At 41.1% G+C, this 20,346-nt stretch overlaps 1 protein-coding gene across 14 annotated transcripts in view; it reads left to right on the top strand.

Annotated features, from left to right (window-relative positions):
- The window catches only part of EGLN1 (egl-9 family hypoxia inducible factor 1), a 46,799-nt gene that overhangs the window by 8,039 nt on the left and 18,414 nt on the right, over positions 1–20,346 (top strand). Inside the window, exons 2-3 of one of the 14 annotated variants that reach the window (XM_075146441.1) lie at positions 3,262–3,844; positions 6,077–6,224. The exons of 11 other annotated variants lie outside the window; for them this stretch is intronic. In XM_075146441.1, the coding sequence (XP_075002542.1) occupies positions 3,262–3,558 (297 nt within the window). In that variant the 3' untranslated portion in view covers positions 3,559–3,844; positions 6,077–6,224. Of the gene's footprint in view, positions 1–3,261; positions 3,845–6,076; positions 6,225–10,133; positions 20,345–20,346 lie in introns of those variants that run through there. 2 more of the 14 variants (XM_075146443.1, XM_075146442.1) reach the window with 2 other exon arrangements.

Genomic DNA, 20,346 nt, shown 5'->3' with positions numbered 1-20,346 from the left:
GTGTGGTGATTGCAACTTTGAAGTGTGGTGTGAATAAAGCGTGCCTGAGGGAGAGTAGCATTGCCTGTCACTGCAAGCAACTTCTCCATACCCCTGTGTCTTAGGCCATAGTTCAGTGAATACTTTCGGCCGGTGCTGCTGGAGAAGTAGTCACTCTTCTTTGCCAGTACAAGTATTTACATGGCCATCCTGTGAACTGGTTTGGGGAACTGATCCATCTGAAAAATAAACTGGCAAAAGAAGTGCTCCTGGTTCAGTGTTCGGATGTTTGTGCTGGCACAAGGGACTGGCAGATGATGAGACTTTCTTTCAGCAGCAATGCAAATTTATGCCAGCTTAAAGTGTTTGCCAAACTACAGCCTTAGTTTAACACTTAGGGACTGATTATCCCAAAATTTGCCCGTGAAAATTTGAACACAGTTTAAGAAACCTGTGCTAGCTATGTATTTTTTTTCTTTCTTAACCTTTCTTTTCTTTGTTCTTCCATGTTCAGTGTGAGACTCAATTCTTGCCATCAGGAATGCACTTAAGTCCTCCAAGGATCTTCCTTGTGACAGTTTTATACAGAGGCTTTGCTGGTCTACCTACCATGTGATCCCACGTAACATGCACAAGGAAAGAAGTATTTTGAAAACTGATTGCCACTCACCCCCCCATCTCTGTGCCTCCACCCCCCCAACTCCCCCACCCCCAAGCTTCAAAACCAACCTAATGGCTAGATTTCTTATGCTGGTTGGCTGTCCCTATCCATTATTCTACAGTTTTATTAGCACCAAAGACATTCTTCGTTTCTCTGTTTCAAGACAGAGCTGGACTGGCATCCTCTGCCAGGGACACTGTGCTGCAGCTTGCTACTGTTTGCTGCTACTGGTAAGGAAAGTCCCTGCTCAGCCGCATCCCGTTGTGCTGGGTCCAACACTCACTTCAGGGGCTCTGTCTGAAATGGGCAATTTCAGTACTATTTTCACTTGTCTTGTCCTGTTTCCTCTCGGTTCTCTGGTGCATTAGGACAGCGCTATGAAATTCTGGGTTGGTTTGTTGCTTGCTTTCTTCCAGTCATTTTTGACTGTGCAGCTGCAGTTAGTTTTTGAGTTGTTGCTGTTTTGGACATTAGGAACCCGTAGCCTTGTGGTTTGGGCACATCAGTGATTTCAGTACACTGTGGGTAATTAATTTCATTTATTCCTGTCAGTGGTATCGGTGATTTTCTGACCATGTTGCTGCTTTGATGTGCTATGCTGTCTCTCCTGCGCAGAATGGGCTCGATTCAATACCGCCCAAAAATGAAGTGGGATGCTTCTCATCATAGCTGTACAGCTTGAGAGGAAGAGCTGTCTTCCCTTGCCGGTGGCCTCTTGGACTGAAATTCCTTGGAAGTGATGTCCTGCCAAGTCATAGGACTGTCTGAACAGCCGTTCTCCTCAGATCCCTGGGTTAGTTGTATCAGTAACCTTGACTGGGTGTTTGAAAGATGTTTTCCCTTTTTCTAGATGGTGCTTAATTTCTGAATAGGTTGCCAGCTATTTCCTGCAAATAAATTGGCAGCATATTATTCTCTTTCGTGATATTTGCCTGCGTTGATGATGTTTGTAATTCAGTTGTGGTGTTTAGACCATCCTGGTTAATATCTGACAGCTTTTGGCTTGAACAGGCTAGGTTGCTATTGGAATTTTGCAAAGTGCTGTCTTTCTAGTTGCTACCATGTTGTCCTGTACTGAGTGCTAGTACGTATGTATGTACCTGTAGGTATGTACATAGTATACTATGCACGTAACAGCTGCTTACGCTTGAAGACTTTCTTGTTCTTTGCTATTTAACTTAAAACTACTCGAGTATTTTTGTTAGCATACAATGTTATAAATAGGAATCGGGTAGAAATGTGCGTGCCTGCACGTCTATATGGATGTTGTGTGTGAAGGTGGGGAGGTTATGTATGTATTGTGTGCGTAGTGCTCTAATGAAGAGATGAAGGCCATACCTGTAGAGTAATTAATGAGGCCTAATGAAAATGACTATTTTATACCCGAGGATCAATTTTACACATTAATTTAGGGTCAGGCCAGCTCAGAGCACATGTGTGTGGCCATGAAGGCATTCTGGACTGTACAAATGACATACAACTTTGAGGAGATGCTGCTATGTGTCCCCAGCATGCTGCTGTGAGAGCAGAGCCTGAGACTGCCTTGCCTTGTTTCAGCAAAAACAAGCATTACGTTGAAAATGATGCAAAGGTGAATGCAGTGAGGGAGTTCAGGAAACTGTTCTCCCTTTTGGTCCTAACACGGTGGAGGAATTGTTACATTCATTGTCAGATGACAGTGAGAAGTTTTAAAATGCAATAAACTGGCTGAAGATTTGAGGGGTTTATATATATTTCCTTGGTTTGGTGGGTTTTTTTATTTTGTGTTTTTTTTTTTTTTTCCTAGGTAAAGATATTTTAAATCTGTTTACAGGAGGAGCTTGTATTGTCAGTTCACATCACTTTCTGTTGATAGCTCAAAATTCTTGGTGAAGTGGCAGAGGCTGTAGGTTTCTCTGCTGGGCACACGCTTGCTGTGGCTTGCTGACCTTCTGGTGTGCCAGGGTCTGTTATCTTCCTCAGGTAGTTCAGAAGGCTGCAGCTATATAGTTAGAACAGTCCTGAAGTTACTAGTCAAATTAAATCAAAAAGTTACAGTAATAGACTAACCTGACTGTTGTGATAACATGGAATTTAAATTGCTATAGATCAATTGGTCCGTACTAATTTTGAGGCAGAAATCCTCATACGTTTAAGTTCTCTGCACTGTGAAAAAGTCCAGGGGTGCAACATGTGAAAGGTTTGCAAAGCAGTTTATAGTTGGTTAATAACGTATCTTCCCTGTTGCTGCTCTCTGCCCCGTTCAGGCATCTGTTCAAGCAGCTAACCCTTGCGGTGGACGCCAGGCTCCCTCAACAGCTTCTCCTGTGTTGGAACAGCGTGTGGTCTATGCTCGGCTGAAGGCATCGGGCCCTTCCAGTTCCAGCGGTTGCTGCATTGTTGTTCAGGCAGCTGGCACGCAGCCTTGCTGCTGTGAGAAAGGAAACTGTGGCCAGTTGATAAGGGCATCTTAAACTGACTCAGTTTCAGCTGGCATATTACATGATGACCAGTGAAATAGATGTTGGCTAATCGTACCTCTGTCTGGCTTAACCTGGTTTGTGTCTCCTTTAGCCCCTGTATGACAGAGCATCAGCCAGTGAGTAGCACTCTTCATAATTACACTGGATTTGCTTTTTCAGGTCATATGGGGAGAGGCTGAGAGAGCTGGGGCTGTTTATGCTGGAGAGGAGACCGTACCACGGGGGGGAACACCGTGCCAGTATGTACAGATACCTGATGGGGGGAGTGAAGAAGAGGGAGTCAGGCTCTTCTCAGCAGTGGCCCGTGACAAGGCAAGTGGGCACACTGAAATACAGGAAATTCCATTTAAACGTAAGAAACGCTTTTTCCACTGTGAGGGTGATCAAATGAGAAGCAGGTTGCCAGAGAGGTTGTGGAGTCTCCGTCCTTGGAGATATTTGAAATGGGACTGCTAGTCACCCAGCCTGCCGTGGGTGACCCCGCTCTGGGCAGGGGGCTGGACCAGATGATCTCCAGAGGTGCCTGCCAACCTCAGCCCTCCTGTGGAAAAAAAAAATACTGCAGTTTGGAGTGGAGGAGGTACAAAACAAGCCAATTTTTGCAGTCTGTTAAATAATTTTTTTCCAGCAATTGCACAGTCCATAGTAAGTCCTGCTTATTGCATCTTTGAGTGAAGTGGTCAGAAGCCTGTCTTCCTGCTAGTGGTCATTTGCTTCTTAAAGGAACATTGCGGTCGGATATGTAAGTAATGTAACAGTTTGAAATATTCCTGGCTTGAATCCCTTTTGGTCATCCAGGTGGTAGCTTGTACTACAGTCTGTGCTGCTGCCTCTTCACTGTTTTCTCCCATGTTGCCTGTTTTACAGTTCATATGTGCATATGCCCATTACACAGTCCTGTCCTGCGATAGCTTGCTGATTTAAAGCATGTGTGCACTTCACAAGACTGATTTAAGCAAAAGTTTAAGAAATTAAAATCAATTACTTATGTGTAGGGGGGCTCATACTTTCTCTCCAAAATTATTTTAAAGTTATATATGATTTTGGGACCTCTTCTGTAGTGAGAGGGCATAGTGCACCAGGGATAGCTATCCTTTCTTTGCTAGTCAGACAGAAAATTGAAATACGCTGTTTCAAAGCCACAAACTACCAAAAAGTGCTTTACTTTAATATTTTCCATATTTTTACTTTATTTTATGTAGCAAGTTTGTAACAAACATCTGGACAAAATTATTTTCAGTAGGTTTTATTTTACTTAAGAAGAATGCCACCCACTTAACATTAAAAACAGTATCAGAGAAGTGTGAGGAGGGAACCTTTGAACACACAAGAGTCAAGCTCATGTATTTTGTCAGGCTGTTGTATAAATCAAAAAACCTGCAGCTCTCAAGTTACCATCCTCACCCCCTGTTTTAACTTCTAGCCATTCTTCTTCCATCTGTATTCCCCACACGTACTTGCTGCTCCTGCCCACTTTGCTCCTGCCTGTGCTCCCCTGGAGACCGCGGTCTGCAGGGGTGGGTTCCTTTGCTGTTGAGGGGGAGGAGAAGGGAGAAGGAGCAGGTGCTGAGAGAGGGGTGTGGAGGACTAGGCTTGCCTCAGTTGCTGCTCTCTGCCAGGTATTCAGCAGCTGCAGGCACCCTGTCGATGGGCTATCCTCTGCAAGGACTGCGTTCGAAAGATAAGAACCGCATGCCTCTTGGGAGATGCCAGTTTGACCATCCGTGCCCTGTATCTAGTAGGAAATTGAAGCCAGATGGAGTTTTGCTCATCTGAAGTGACCTTCTGTATGAACTAGATGCTAGACCGTCCCTGAATCGTAGGTTAAAGCTATGTGTTTTTGAGGAGTATCTAGTTTCACTGTAAAAAAAAAAAAAATTCAAAAATGCAGTGAAACAAAGTATAAACCAACCGTTGTTACTGTTCAGATGCAGATGACCCACTCTGCTCAAAACTTGCACTGTTTTTGCGCTCTGGCTAATTAATTTCAGATTCTAGCAAGTTTCCTTCTCATGTTTGATAGATGGGAGTTCTTCCTTATCAGATGTCTCCGTTTCACACAAATATTTGTCATCTATATTCATACCATTATGTATTTGTTGTAAATAATCAATAATTGGTGTGTATATGAAGCTTCGAAATGTATATAAACCGACACTCTTGTATACCATCCACCTTCTGGCAATTCAGGAACTCTCTGAGCCAGAGGTTGCATCTGGGCCGCTGCTCGTGATACGCACAAATTAATGGCAAATATGTCCATCCATCTATGTAATCTTGTTTTAAAAGCCATTTGTACTTTTGGCCTCTGCAACATCCTGTAACAACGAGTCCCGCAGTTTGATTAGATGGAAAAGGAACTTCCTTTTGTTTAAAACCTGCTGCCTGGTGATTTCAATGTCTCCTGGACTCTGTATTGTGAAAACTCATTTCCCAGTAGTTTTACTTTTTATGGTTTTAGAAGTCTGGCATTTTCTTCCATATATTTTTCAGCTGACACTCTTTCCTTCCTAAACTGAAGAATTGTAGTCTTTTTAGTATTTCTTCAGATGGATTCCATGTTTCTGGTCATTCCTGCTGCCCTTCTGTGCAGCTTTTGCTCTTTTTGGTTCTGCTAATCCCTCCTTAAGGCAACCAGAATTACAGTGTTAATGTACAAATGCATCATGAATTCGTATGCTAGTATAGCGATGTATTCTGTGTCGCCTTTCCCTGCCTAGTGATAACGACCCTTAGTTGCCTCTGCTGCTGTGCTGAGATGATATTCTTAGGAGAACTGCCCGTATTTACTACAGTTTTTTCTGAAGTGATGCTATCCAGTTCAGAAGACATCACTGTGTATAAGGAGGCTTCCCCCCTCCCCCGCCCCCCGCCTGAGAGTATTCCTTTTCACTTACTCTTTACTGAATTTCACCTGCCATTTTGTTGTCCAGGCACTTGGTATCATTTTACCCTTCTGTGCATCTTTCTGCAGTCAGGGCTGGGATGGATTGTGCAACATACGTCCGTATTGCACGTGAACATTGCCACTCTGCTGCTCAACCCCTTTTTCCAGGTCACGTATGAAAAGTACAGGTCCTGTGGGGATCCTGCTGGTAACTCTCATTTTCCACTGAAAGGAGGTTAGTTTGCTGTAGTGAAATTCCTTTTGCAATTTACTATTTTATTGCTATTTGCTTTGCCTGTTCCAGTACTTTGGAATGCCTCAGGAGCAAGATCCACGCTTAAAATGCTTTATACGTCTAACTTTTGCATTAAAATTAATGCCTCAAGTAAATTTTTGTTAAATCTCCGTTATAGCTTGGAGAAAATGACATGTAGTGACTCCCGAAGGCCTCCTAACACCTGGCAGAGACTCAAGAACAACACAGGAGTTCCTAGACTGGAGTCCTGACTTTGTCATTTTCCTCAGCGAAAATAGAAAATGGGAGTGGTCTCTCGCATGAGCCAAAGGCTATGCCAGAATTATATTGTAGGCTATATAAGTATTAATAAGATAAACATACAGTATTTTTACCTATTTAGTCCTATTAATTTATAAAGAGCCTTGCAAACATGAAAAATAATACCCCTCTTCAGGACAAGAAGTGCAGATGAAGATACTATCAACTACCTTTATTTTCAGTTTGTCTTCTCATCTAGCAACATGGATGTTGCAGAGGTGTTGCTTCTGATTTTTACTTCCTACTGTGCTTTTTAGTCTTTCTAAACACACATCCTGCTACTTCGAAGGTACATCCATTGAAAGACAAAGCTGGTAAGAAATGACCCTTCCTCACCATTGAGGCTTCAGCTTCTACAGTTCAAGTGGTAATAGCCCCATAGTAAAATCCCAGAGAAAATTTGCCTTAGAATGAGGGAAAATTCCCAAACACTTTTTTTTTCTCTTCTTCTCCCCTCCCCCCTGCCCCCCGTTTGGATACAGCTTTCCAGAGGGAGTGAAGGAATTCTTCAGGGGCTCAGTGGTGAGCAGAATTTGGCAGTGATAGGAAGACGGAGTCCCTTTGAGGCTTCTCCCTTTGAAAAACCCCTTACCCTTTTTTCTTCGTTAGCTGTCCTTCATTTGCAAGGAAGAATTATCTTGGCTTTGGAACCCTTAATTGAGGCAGAAAATTCTTGTTTTCTGGAGTAACTTTCAGTAGTCTTGCTGATAGCTGCACAGCATTTCTTGTATTGATCCTGGGAATAAAATACATTACAGTCTTTTTACTGCACTTGAGGCTTTGCATGTGTGCCAAGCTGGGGGACCAGTCGATACGCTGGCGGGCAGAGCTGCCATTCAAAGAGATACAGACAGGCTGGAGGCATGGGCCAACAGCAGCCTAATGAAGATCAGCAAGGGCAGATGCAAAGCCCTGCACCTGGAAGAGCCCTGTGCCGTGGTACGAGCTGGGGACCAGCAAGCGCTGGGTCAGGGGATCATCGCCTCCCTCAGTCTGCAGGCTCTGCTCCTGGTAGTGCAGCCCGGGGTGCTGTCGTCCTTCCCAGCCGCCACGGCACACTGCTGGCTCCTCTTCAGCATCCTGGGCTGTGGTGTTTTCGGATTGCACCTGAGCTCTGTTGTTTTTCTATTTGTGAATTTAGTTTTAAACAGTTTTTAAGTAACCAGGTAATACTGTTATGTGTTACTGCCTATAGTCTTGAAACCCATTTTGCTCATATGAATAAGCAATACAAAACCAGTGCTTTCCCTGAAGAATTTATAATTAAATATAAGCTAAATCTTCATATAGTAACCTTCGTATAATAATAATTCTGTGTGTACCCACTCCCTAGCAAAAACTAGGTAATTATTTAAAACATGAAATAAGTCAATTCCCTTTGGAACTAATGGAAGAATTTTGTTAGGAGCACTGCAGTTATCTATTGTTACAGCACCTGCAATTTGAATTGACTTTTTGTTTCTAGTTAGCTTTTTGCAAAGCCACTCTGTGTGAACATTTTATCTGGGAGACAGATTATGTGAGCAGCCTTCTGCACACAGTGGGTGGAGATGAGCACGATAGTACTGTGCTGTGCATGGAGCGGTGGCGTTTTTATTATTTTCAGTTCCAATTCTGTGTGCTGAGAATAACCTCTGATGTCCGAGGTGTTTTGTAGTGTGATTGATTAAGGGACCGGAGGACACAGAAAAGCAATTATAGCTGAGGCCTGATGGGGTATTTCAGGCGTTAGTGCTTGTAGCTTGATTTCATGGGGTTAGTAGCAGGACGGTTGCAATGAAAACCCATGCTGTGGAATTTGCTCCCTTCATTATCGCAGCACATGTTTGGCAAGTGCCTCTGCTGTCCACGGGTTCTTATCCGCTCCTCCTCTTCCTCCCTTCAGCCTTTCTCTGGCTTCAGAACTGGTTTTCCTTTTCTTTGGTTGCACATCTCAGATCAGATGAAGACTTAGAGAGGACACAAAGTGAGTTCTGGGATCTGTAGTATCTTTAGTGTAAAGATATAGGGCTATCTACTACACGTAATAGAAGTTGGCTGCCCACGGGTAACTTCCTGAAATGCTGTCTTCTATTCAGAAGCTACTATCCACTGTTAGTGTACAATAATAGATATATGTTTTAGAAGATCTGTTATTTATTTTCAGTAATGATGTAGAAATTTCATTTTAAAATATGGTCTACGGCTGAAGAATATACTTCTGCCAACCCTGGAATCTGAAGTGATTGCCTGCTGAATTGAAGGGGAAGTTGATTTCTTCCATAGAAATCGGGAATCTAGTATTTTGCAGAATTTATTGCTGTTCAACTTGTTCCTTAGTTCTCATGGTACTCAGCATTATTTTCCCCCTTCCGGTAATGCAGACTTTTGTCAGTGTTGCTATTTCTTCTGGTATCTGCTTCTCTTTCTTCATCTTCCTTTCGTTTCACTGTACATCATCTGTCCATCACTAATTTCCACTGCTGTTGCTTAAGATGATGAGGAGTTCATATCCTTGAGTTGTTTCAGGGTGTTTACAGACTGAGGCAAACAGTTTTTCATCAATTATGTTCTTGCATGTATTTTTTTGTTTATCTTTTTCTTTTTTTTTTTGGTCACAACTTAAAGCTGGGAACAGGCTTTGAAAAATAAAACTTAAGCTCTGCAGATCTTGTGTGTAGGTTGCATAAATGTGTCCTATGGAACAGTCCTCATGGTCTGACATGACACCTCTGATCTAGGCTACTATTGCTAATCCCTGCGATCTCTCCCCAGTGAGTATGGTAGATTGTAAAGCCCTAACTGTCCTTTGGTTTACCAGAAGAGTTCCTGCTGATTGGATTTTTAGAGACAGACAGAAAAACCTTTCTGCAGAAGCATGAGAGAATGAGGTGTGCATGGCCTGTCTTGAAATCCATCATTTCTGGGTGGGGTGTGGAACAGCGTGCTTCCCTTTTTTACTAAATGTGGTGCTTTTAAGAAGGTTTAAGAGTATGTAAGTACTGGCTGCATGCTAAGTCAGCTGGTGTTAGGATTTCTAACTTTCTGTGTGAGCATTTGGGGAGAGAGGTCTTGGTTCTGTGCTCTTCTGAATGCCTTGAAAGAGGAAAAAGCTCTTAGTGACAAGTTGTTTCAGAGAGGCTTTCTTCTTGTTCCCCTCAACATCAGGTTTCACACACTTACAGCATTTCTTCTTACGTCTTTCATTTGTGTGGAGTTTGGGTTCCATCACCTTCTGATTTTTAGAGTGGAGTTTGAGGTTAACATCCCACTTCTAACCACGATACTTGTCAAGTTACAGACAGTCATAGCGATGGGGATTGACAGGAGCCTTGACAGATAGCATCAACAGGTATTTTAGTTGTTGTTCACAGAACGGAGCTGATCTGTGGAGAAGCCTACTTGCCTTTTAGGAAGGGTGAATAATTTGATGAATATATAAAATATTGTTGTTATTGAAATAGTGGCAAGGAGGAAAGTAGGTAACTTTTTTGCCTGGATTGGTTGTTTTCATAGCAGTTTCCTAATGTCAAGTATAAATGGACTTGGAACAAACCAGATGGGTTCCTTTTAATAGTTGGTAATGCAGCATGTTTTATTTTTCCCAAGGCATGAGGGTGATGTGTTTTTCCATCATGCTGCTCTCTTGGAGCGTAAGTGGTTGTGACCGATGGGGAGAGTGGGGAAAAGCCTGTTGGAGCGGCACCAGGGAGCTCTGCTCTCTGCAGGAGGTCCTAACCTAAAGATGATCCTGTTGCTGCCATGAGCGTAAATTTGCTGTAGAGTCAGCTGAATTGGAGTTTAAGACGACGGTGGGGCTTTTGTATCGGCTCGGCGAGGATGGGCATTTTGCTCAGGTGTGCCTTGCTGCCTGGAGTCAGCGTTGGGTACATTCAGATCTTTCTCGTGCTCCTGTGGCCGCGTACTCCTAGAGCAAATACATCGCATTCCTGAGCCGCCCTCCTCCAGCAGTTGCACCCGGCGGGCACAGCCTCCCCGTCGCGACAGAATGCCTCCTTAACCTGAAGTAACGTGGCTGGCTCTGCTGGGACATATGTGGAAGGGGTGGGTTTTGGAGTCCTGCTCCTGGCGTTTATGGTCAGCCCTCACCTCTGCATGGCCACAGCTGTTCCTCAAGGCTTTCCCCAAGCACTGATGGGAGCCCAACACAGCTGCAACACCAGTGGATTTGTATAATGCCTGCCTACATCTGAACTGGATACACTGGGTGCTCTGGTTAAAACCAAAAAAAACCCAAGTGTTGTTTATACCAGCTGAGAGAGAGGCCCTATTACAGTGTGATGGTGGGATTGTAAAGAAGGGCTTGGATGGAGACAGTTTATGTGTGAAAGCAAGCCCATAAAAAGCAGTACGGGCAGAGTCAGCATTTCTTGGATTTAAATTGTAAGTGACTTGAAAGTGTATTACAGATTGTTCGTTGCTATTTGGCTTTAAACCTTAGTCAGACTTTCATGCAGTGTTAATATAAATTGAAGTAGCTCTTCGTCTATTAGCATTTCACTGCATAGTTATTTGGTTTTTTAATTTAGAAATAATTTCAGAGAATCGTCTGGACTCTTAATAGTAGGAGTGAATGCTATAGTGTGTGGCGTCAAGTTTGGAATGCTGTGAGCATGCTGAATCATGTATGTCCCTTTGCAAATATCGTTAAAAACTATTTTAAAAATAATTTTCCTCAACATACTGTTTATAGCAGTAAATCCTTCTGTGGTTAAAATCTAGAGGTGGTAGCTGAGACCTTGACTTGGACACTTCAGTAAATGTTCATGTAGATGCAGTAAACTTAAGGACTTACAGTACAAAAGTACCTTCAAGTATCTGGCTAACCATAGTACTAAACATGCAATCCTATTACCGTGCAGTTGCACAACATTCAAATTTATATACAGATACCTTTCCTGCAAGCTAAAATTCAGTTATACGGTTATTTTGCTCCTTAAAGCAGAAACAAAATTACAGTTTTAAGTAAGAAATTAAATAACTAAAATCAGTCCTTTTTTTAAATATATATGTATCTCCTGGTATTTAGCAAAACTATAATGTACAGTTTCTTATCTTTTATAGGCAAGAAGTTCCAGCCTTCTCACTATGTATAGTTTTGGGGGGGAGAATGGTAGTGATGATGAGTGATATTCTTTAAATGGCAAATCTCTCAGCTGTTCACTTTCACAGATATTACAGTGAGGTTTTGTTTAAAAATAAAAACAAAAAACAGCCACCCCTTGCCCACCCTTAATCCTTAGGGTTTCTTCCTCTCCAGCCTCTCCTGGTATTAAAGAGTATAAAAAGTCTCCAGCTTTGAAGTTTGGGCTAGTGTGCATGCTTTATTTTTAAGGTAATGTAAGTTCAGTTTGTCCAGCAGGTCTCACACAGCTAAACAAATTCACTGATCATATGTAATAATCTTAAAATAGGTAACCACGCTTTTCCATGTGTCATCCATCAGTGTGCCTGCTGATGTCATGTGGTTGGCTTTGGAAATCTGGTGTGCACAAACTACTGTCAGAATATATTTTAAGTGATGTAGCTGAATGAGACTTAACTTCTTACTCCTTTAGTGCACTGTTGTAATTTATTTTAGTTCTGTGTTATTTTTAGTTCTTAAAGATGTTGCTTCTCTGCATTCTTTCTGAAAGGCCAGTGATGAAACTAGTAAGTTGACTAGTCTCATGCGAGAGCAGAACCTTCTGCCCCATCTTGGGGAAAAAGTTTCAAAGTACTTATTTTCTAAATGGTATTATTCATTTCAAAGCATTTACGACATTAAATTTAAAACAGACTCTTAAAATTTGTGTTGATTGACTTACTTCTCTGTCAAATTTTTGTACAGCGCCAAAACACTGAGTCACCAGTCTGCTGCTCTTGGAGGGAATGGGGAGTTATCCATGGAGGCCAGCCAATTCTACAAACACATTTTACATTATTCAACATTATTGTTTGAATCTGAAGTGTATTGGTCAACTTACTTAATCATAATGCAGACAGATTTAGGCTGACACAAATCAAAGTATGCTTTAAACCCTTCTCAGATGCGAAGTTGAGCGTTGTGTTTGCTCCTAGGCTTTTAAGAGAGAACTTTCTGCCCCTGGTGACAGTGCTTTTCATCTGCCGCCTTTGGGAAGCCTCGAATAGGTATATCTGGGGGATTGTTTTGTTTGTTCGTTCTAGGTTGTTGACTTTTTTTGAAGTTTGTAGTAGACTTTCATATCAAAACTATCAGAATGTGTCATGTTGAACCTTAGGGCAGCTATTAGGGCTTTGAAGCACTAATGTAGCTTGGATGTGCTCATACTAAATCTTTTTTAGGGAATGCAGGTGGATTAGGTTGAAGACATTGTTTATATTCAGAAATGCATTAGATAAACTTTACTTTTTTTTTTCCAATATCCTCTTTAAGCCAGTGCACAACTCTCTGTATACTTTTTTAGATTTGAACTCAGTTTTATTTTCCTAATTTATTTTCCTAATAAGCAGTTAGATTAAGTTAATGGCAGCTAGGCCTTCTTAAGATTGAAGGACTGCAAGGGTATTTGCACCGGTTTCACTGATTCAGTTTTAAAACAGCGCCTTTTGGTTAAACTGGCACAATTTTGAGAATAGGCATGTCCAACCTAACTTGGCTAGCAGCCTGGAAAGTGCCAGTGTGTTAACTATTAAGGAAGATACAATCTTTATTTTTTCCCCTGAACCTTGTAAGCTGACTCGGCGATCTCTTCTCTTTGCCTTTGGAGATTTGAGACTTGCAACTTTACAAGCTCAGGTACAGGAGAGCAGAGAGAACCTCGTTAATGTTTAAATGTTGTTATCTCAGTTTAGTAGCGGTGGGGGCTGCAGGACTTCAGCTGGGAGTTGGGAAGTGTATTTTAGGTCTTCCTGTTATGTCTGTCTATAACACTGGGTTCAGTCACTCATGGGTTCACCTTTTGAGATGCATTTCTCCGATTGCCCTGCTTTCCTCAGGGCTCAGTCAAATCCTCCGTGCGGGGGACGTGCCTTCTGTCCCCATGGCGAGAATCTCCATCTCTCCCAGGTTAATGGCAGTTTAACTTGCTTGGCAGTTTCATGGGAGCTTCTCTATCCTGTGTAAGTTTTTTATTTATTAGATGTATTCATCAAAGTGTGAGCACATCCCACGTTCACAGTGATTTCCTGAATGTCAGACTTAAGCAACTGCAGTTCTGTGTTTTTTTCCTGTGCCATTTGCAAGAACTGATGAATTATCCAAACTTGTATACACATTTCTTCAGCGATTCAAGAGCTCATGAGAGCATTCCTTAGAGCCTATGCGCATGCATGAATGAAGGGAATGATATTTGGAAATCAACTTTGCGTGATCCTGCTGTTGAGCGCAATTAGAATTGAACGGTAAAGGGAGAATACCAGACCTCATGTAGCTACAGCGAAAAATACCTGAGTTTGTTTGCTGAGCGGCACCCTGGTTACGTTCAAGGTGTTTGGTTCCAAACTCCACGTGGATCTTCTGGCCCTAGAGCGCTCGGCTGAACGCGGCCACTGAACCAGCGTGAAAGTTTCTGCCTTCTGATCTGTGTCAGTTTATTAGGATGTGTGAAGTGAATGTTGTAAGCAGGTAAACATCACATCAAACTGAAGACGAGTAAAGCAGTGACTTAATTTGAAGAGAAGTTGAAGAGCCTGCTGCTGAACTGCTAGGTTGGCAAAGCTTTCTCTGAACTTCAGTCTGAGAAATGAACATCTGATTGGCAAGTTAGAAATAAGCAAGGTAGTAAAAGTATTAAACTGTTGTGCCAAACTTTTGATGGTACGTTATGTTGCTTGATTTTGTATGCTTATGAAATGCGGTTCTATCAAAGCAAGTAGGAATCTTGTATTGGCCATTGCATTGAAAGGCCTGGGAAGGGGTGAGGTAGGTCAGGTTACCATTAGTTTCTGAACTGCCTAGAAGCTCATGGAAGATACAATCCATGTACATAGCCATGTGTGCTGATTCTATTTATAGTGTAAGCAGCTACGTTAATTCTCAGTTTTTCCCCTCTCCCTTCCTATCCGAGTTCATTTTTCGTCTCTGTTCTCAGTCCAGTTTGCTTTCCCTTTGCCAGCTCAAGAGGTGGCAGCTTTGCCAAGCCTACTTTCCTGCTAAAGCTGCTGCTGCTACCTTCAGCTGCCACAGGAGAGGGGTGACCTGCACTTCTTGTCCTTGCCTTCAGTTGTTTTTTCCTAGAAGAGCAGCTTACGCTCTGCTTGCCAGAAGATGACGCAAATAGCTGGTATTTGAAGTAGTTGGGGTTTTTTGGGTTGTTTGTTTTTTGTTTTTTTTAATCTGCAGCTAGGTGTTTTACCATATCTGCAGAGAAATATGCAACAGAAAATAATAGCTCATGTTCCTTTGCTAATAGACGAATGGCTGTAGTGGCAACTTAATATTAGGAGAGAGGGCTTAAAGATAAATGATTCAAAGCTGCTGCAATGTGTCAGTCTCCTCTTTATGTTAGCTTCTAACTCAAATTTACAGATTCCCATTCTCTCTTGGGGACGTGTGAACTACTGCGTTTTTTACTTTCTAAGCCCATAAGTAGTAGTTTGCTTTCCTCTTGCAGGTTCTCCAGTTGATGATGATTGCAAGGCATGGATTTTTAATGAGGGAGTCTTTGCAGGGGCTGATATTTCTCTCCAGCTTTTCTAGTTTCACAGTGTTGACTTGTGTGAAAACTTGGTTCTCTAACCTTGCTTACTAGATCATGGAGGATATCCGCATAAAGTTTTACTCACATGAAAGTTAGTGTGGAAATACTTGGATTAGCTGTGTCCCAAGATGTTTATTTTACCCCTTTCAGCTTCCTCCGTTTTGGGTAAGGCTGACAGGAGTTCTCCCCGTTGATATTTTCTTTCTGTTGCAAGTTTCTGTCTCTGCTTGTGAAGAATTTGCAGGAGGAGAGTTATGAATCCAAGCAAAGTTGTACCATGTTAGCATGTTTAAGTCAGTAATCTTGATGCTGCTCACGCAAAGTAGTACCAATACAGTCTTTTTTTCTTCAGTTTGATGGTTATTTTGTACCCCTTGTGAGAAATCTTAGACTGATGTGTGCTTAAACTGAAATGTATTTCCTCAGGACTGTTGTTTGTCAGGGATGAACAAATTCTTGAACTAGAAATGTATCTCAGATGGACCAAAGAGGGACAGGTCATTTTTATTTTTCCTTTTCTTTGGTTCTCTATTCCAGTGGTATGTGTTTTTTTTCTTTCTTTGAATAATCTGTCAGATGACCCATGCCAAGGATTTCCAGTGAAGTCTTTGTGAGAGCATCTGATAAATTTTGGTAGGAAGTCATCGGTCTTGCGTTTAGACATCTTGTTTTGCTCATTGAGATTTGCAGTTCCTTCAGCAAACAGCAAAAGTGACATCTTCGTGACTGATGCAGCTTTCTTTAATCTGAGCTAAACAATAAAATTGTTTTACATTAATAAATTAATATGACAGAACACACGTCCTCTCTCCATTTTATGTTTGCGGTTTGGGGTTTTTTTTCCCCCTTAAGGAATTTTGCATTGTCGTGTAACTGGTATTTTCCCCTCTTTCCTAAGAGTTTGCTATTATTGCTTCCTTTTTTTGAGGAACAATACCTAAGCTTGCAGGTGTCCAGCTGTGAGAGGAATGGAGAGGATAGAGGAAAAAGCTTCAGTCTGTTAACCTGCAAGTCTTCCTTCTTTATATATGGGTGAAGCTGTCATACTTCTCTCTGAAAGGAGGTCTCCCTTTCATTATTCCCAAATGAAATCACATTTTCAGCTGCACTGGTGTGCTGTGCCTCCCAGGGTTGAGTGTCTTAGCTGATGCCTCTTTACATAGTGAACAAACTGTATGGACTATGGATTATTCCCTCTGATGTTACCTTCGTGCATTTAATTGTTAATTAGAGTAATGGCTGACACTCTAAGGATGCCCATGCTTAGCAAAAAATCTCTGGTTTCAATTAGTTCTTCTGTTAACAACTTAATGTTGCTCGTTTGGGCTGATAGCCTGAAGTTAGTTTTCCAGAGTTAAACATTTGCAAGTAGAACATCTGTATGCGAATGAGCGATCAGCAGCTTCTTAAGTGTGTGCGGACTTCGGTTTGGAGGCGAGGGCGCCTTCATGCTTTCTCGATTACTCATGAATTCCAGAGGGTATCTTAGGACAGCGCTCGTGCTAGGCATGAGTGCTCAGACTGAAAGAGAATGCTGTTGGCTTAAAGGAGGTTAATATTAAAAGTGTTTGCAAAGGAATCCAGTGGGTGAACAAATCCAGTGTGTGACTTAAATATATTCTTTGCAGAAATTAAGATTACTGAATGCCTAAAAATTGTAATGCCCAAGAAGCACAAAAGGGGAAACCACCTTGTCTGTTAAGAAAATGCAAGTAATGCCTTGAGTTGAATTCATCGATTACTTTTATGGGAGAACTGATGAGACAGGTAGCTCTTTGTTTTGGAGAGCTAACAACTTTGTTGTTCATAGTTTAAATTGTTAAGGAATCTTGGACATTTCTGGTCTCGAATGCCTGGCTCTCTTGACTGCCATTAACAGTGTTTTAAAAAAAAAAAAAAAAAGCCACAAGCCCAGAATTTTCTCTCTGCTTGGCATCCATATATTTGCTTGCTTATTTATACTGTAAAAAGTTAAAACAACAACAGCAAAAATACGTGACTTCATTATTTACCTGGGTCGCTTTTTTCTCCTTTCTATGTAGGTAATCTTGCAGTACATGACAGTTTGACATGAACTCACTTCATATTGTTTCACAAAGCAGTACATTTCCCATGTCCTGTAAATTGTTAGTTTTGTGACTTTCCTTATCATAGTTCAACTAGGGAGAGGGAATTGTCACATTAACTGGCAAAAACAATGTATATTATGCTACACCGGCTGATTCGCAAATTTGTTTGCTTTCCAATTTGCTGCTAAAGGCTGAGTCATTCTTACTGTTATAACAAATACATATTAGATAAGTTATCGCAGCAAAACTGTTTCTCGTCTCTTGCAGTTGATGATAGCAGAAGTTTCAGACTCTAAAGTCAAAACTGAGCTTTTTTCAAACATTAAGAGTATTTTATACTCAAATGATTGTATGAAACGCTTCTGACATTGAATATGGCTGCTCTTTATGTGAAATTAATGACAACGGTGTTTCCCCAGACTTTCCAAAAAGTGCTGCTCCTCCTCTTTCTCTTCAGCAACGTGGATGTTAAAGATTCCTTTCTTGATTTCCCTTCAGCAAAGAGAACAAGTACCCGTTTCAGTACCTCATAAAGGAAACTATAGCAATAGGATGCAAATTTATGTTTCTCTAACTGCAAAATTAACTTTTTGAGGAACAGATGGCAACCAAGTGTGCCCTTGGAAAAAAACCCTGTATTGGCCAGAGAGACCTGGGAACTGTCCTAAACTTTTAACACTAGGTTTTTTAGCTCAGTGACAGATATTTAGGTCATTTATGTGCCTGAAGACCTTTTCATAGCTGAGTTTAACTCATCATGATTTCAGTGAGACTTGACATTGCTCTAGCTACTCAGTCTCAATGTTTTCTTCATTCTGAATGAGTTTTAGTAGCTGTTTCACGCAGATGGTGAACAACAATTAATGTCAGGGTTTAATTTACATGATACTTCTCAGCAAACCCCCTGAAATTAAAACTTTCCTGTTATTAGGAATGCTGTTACAAGTTTGGACCTGGATCTGCTTTCAGCACTGTTCGTGCTCCATGAGGGCTTGATAGGGTTTACGTGATATGTGGGACTTTTCTCAAGAGGGTTGGCTTTCAGTGGAAACCAAATATCTTCCTCTTCCAGCCAGCTTTGCTTTTGTTTTGTTTCTCTGTAAGAAAGGAAATTACAGAACCCTTATTACACTACTTGGTATCTTTAACTCACTGTTTTGATTTTTGTGGGTTTATCTTCCTGCAGCAAAACTGATAAGTAATGACTTCGCCAAATATTAGGTCACATTACTTGATAATGTAATATGTTTACATAACGTGAGACCTGTAGTGATGACTACACTGTGATTACTGTAAAGGGACTGAAAAGCTGAAGGGCCTAATCTCAAAATTACAAGTAAACTTGAATTTTGTAGTTTTGAGTACTTTTCATGCAGTGTAGTCACTTCCATCTCATGTGAATGAAGTTTGGCTTAATTTTCAGGGTTTTTTTAATAACCACAGTGCTGCTATTTGGCAAATACTGTGTTCTGATTTCTGCCTAGAAGGAGCCATCAAAAAATTGCCTCTTCCCTTAGTAGAGCATATATGGAAATAAAGATTTTAAAATGTTTGCTGCTATAGCGAAATCCATTCTGCTTGCATGTGATATACAAATGTTTTACTGATCGAACTGCAAGTACTTTAAACTATTTCTCAGCCGGCTCAAAGCTCAGTTTCTTGCAAGTAGTGCGAACTGTGGAAAGCTTTATTTGTTAACATTTAAAAAAGGTGGGGGGAAAGTTAAAATTATTAGTGTAAAGCAAAAAATGCACTGAAAGAGTTGATTTGAAATACTTTTAATCTGATGGGTTACATTGTCACAGTTAACACTTTATTGGGAAACCTGTTTTTGATATTTCACGTGAGAGCGGTGAAAGAGTTTGCAATCCAGAGGTCTGACTTCAAATTCTAACTTAACCAGGCTAAATCTAGACAGGAATGATTGCGTTGAAAAGTTTTTAGGTTTTTTTAAACAGCAGACATTCAGTGAGGTTAGTAGTGTATTGGATTGTTGGTAGAAACTCACTTTTTCACTTTTCTTTTAAATTCATGTTACGACTTTTTGCAGGTAGGATATTCTCACTGCAGACATCTGAGTACTGTGGTGGCAGTGGATGACTTGGCCTGGAAAACTTTGTCTGATCGCTTTCAAAAACCTGAAATGGTTGCTGTTTCCAGCAAATGCATAAAGATACAGCCATGTGCCGAACAACAAACTGGCCATGTGAACTGATAGCTAATCAAGCTAATCAGGCCATCCGTTAGCAAAATGGCCGGTTTGTTTCATGTGCACATCCGCATGTCTGAAGACTCAGAAACCAAACCACCTTCTAGGGGTCTTTCAAGTCAGCTGTGCTAAGTGCAGCATGGGAAGTTAAATATGCTACTGGACTGGGAATCGTTTGATGTCAGAACGTTATTGCAGATTACTGTTCAGTGTCTGTTTTCAGTCTCTCACTTCTTGACTAAAAAGGATGTTTTTGTTGTACACGTAGACTTGTTTCAACAAAGGTTCAAAGACCTCCTATGTACAGGACAAAACACAAGCCCAAGAATGCACTTGGAGTGATTGAGTAAGATGGGCTAATGGTCTTGTCTAAAAAGCCTCCTAAAAATAAAGTTTCACACTACTTTTTGAGGAGGAATTCTTTGCATTGGAAACACAGAAGAAAAAAAAAAAGACAAAAAGATAGCTGTCTGTGAACTTGAGTCTGGAAAACGAGGATTCTTATCACAAGGAGAAGCACGTGCTACTTAATTACACACAAGACATTTTTCTTCTCTTGTGTTTCATTCAAGGGAGGGAAGTGTGAAGGATTAGTCACAACATGGGAGCAGGCCCACCTTCCATACCTTAATTAACAATGTTCCTCTCAATGTGTTTCATGCCTTTGTTGTAGACATCTGTTTGTATTCAAAACCAGTTTTTAACTAGAAAGAAAACACAGGTAAAAAAATTATTTTCCCATTATGTCTAACTTAATTTTTCTGTTGCTTAATGTATGAATTACGTAGGAATTAATACAGATAAAATGTAGACTTTCTTCTCCCCACACAGATAAAATTAATTATAGTGTGTGATTCTTT

Source organism: Calonectris borealis, chromosome 3, assembly GCF_964195595.1.
Source record: "Calonectris borealis chromosome 3, bCalBor7.hap1.2, whole genome shotgun sequence".
Taxonomy (NCBI): Eukaryota; Metazoa; Chordata; class Aves; order Procellariiformes; family Procellariidae; genus Calonectris; species Calonectris borealis.
Note: the sequence above shows the minus strand (reverse complement) of the source record. Positions and strands in the feature narration are given on the sequence as shown.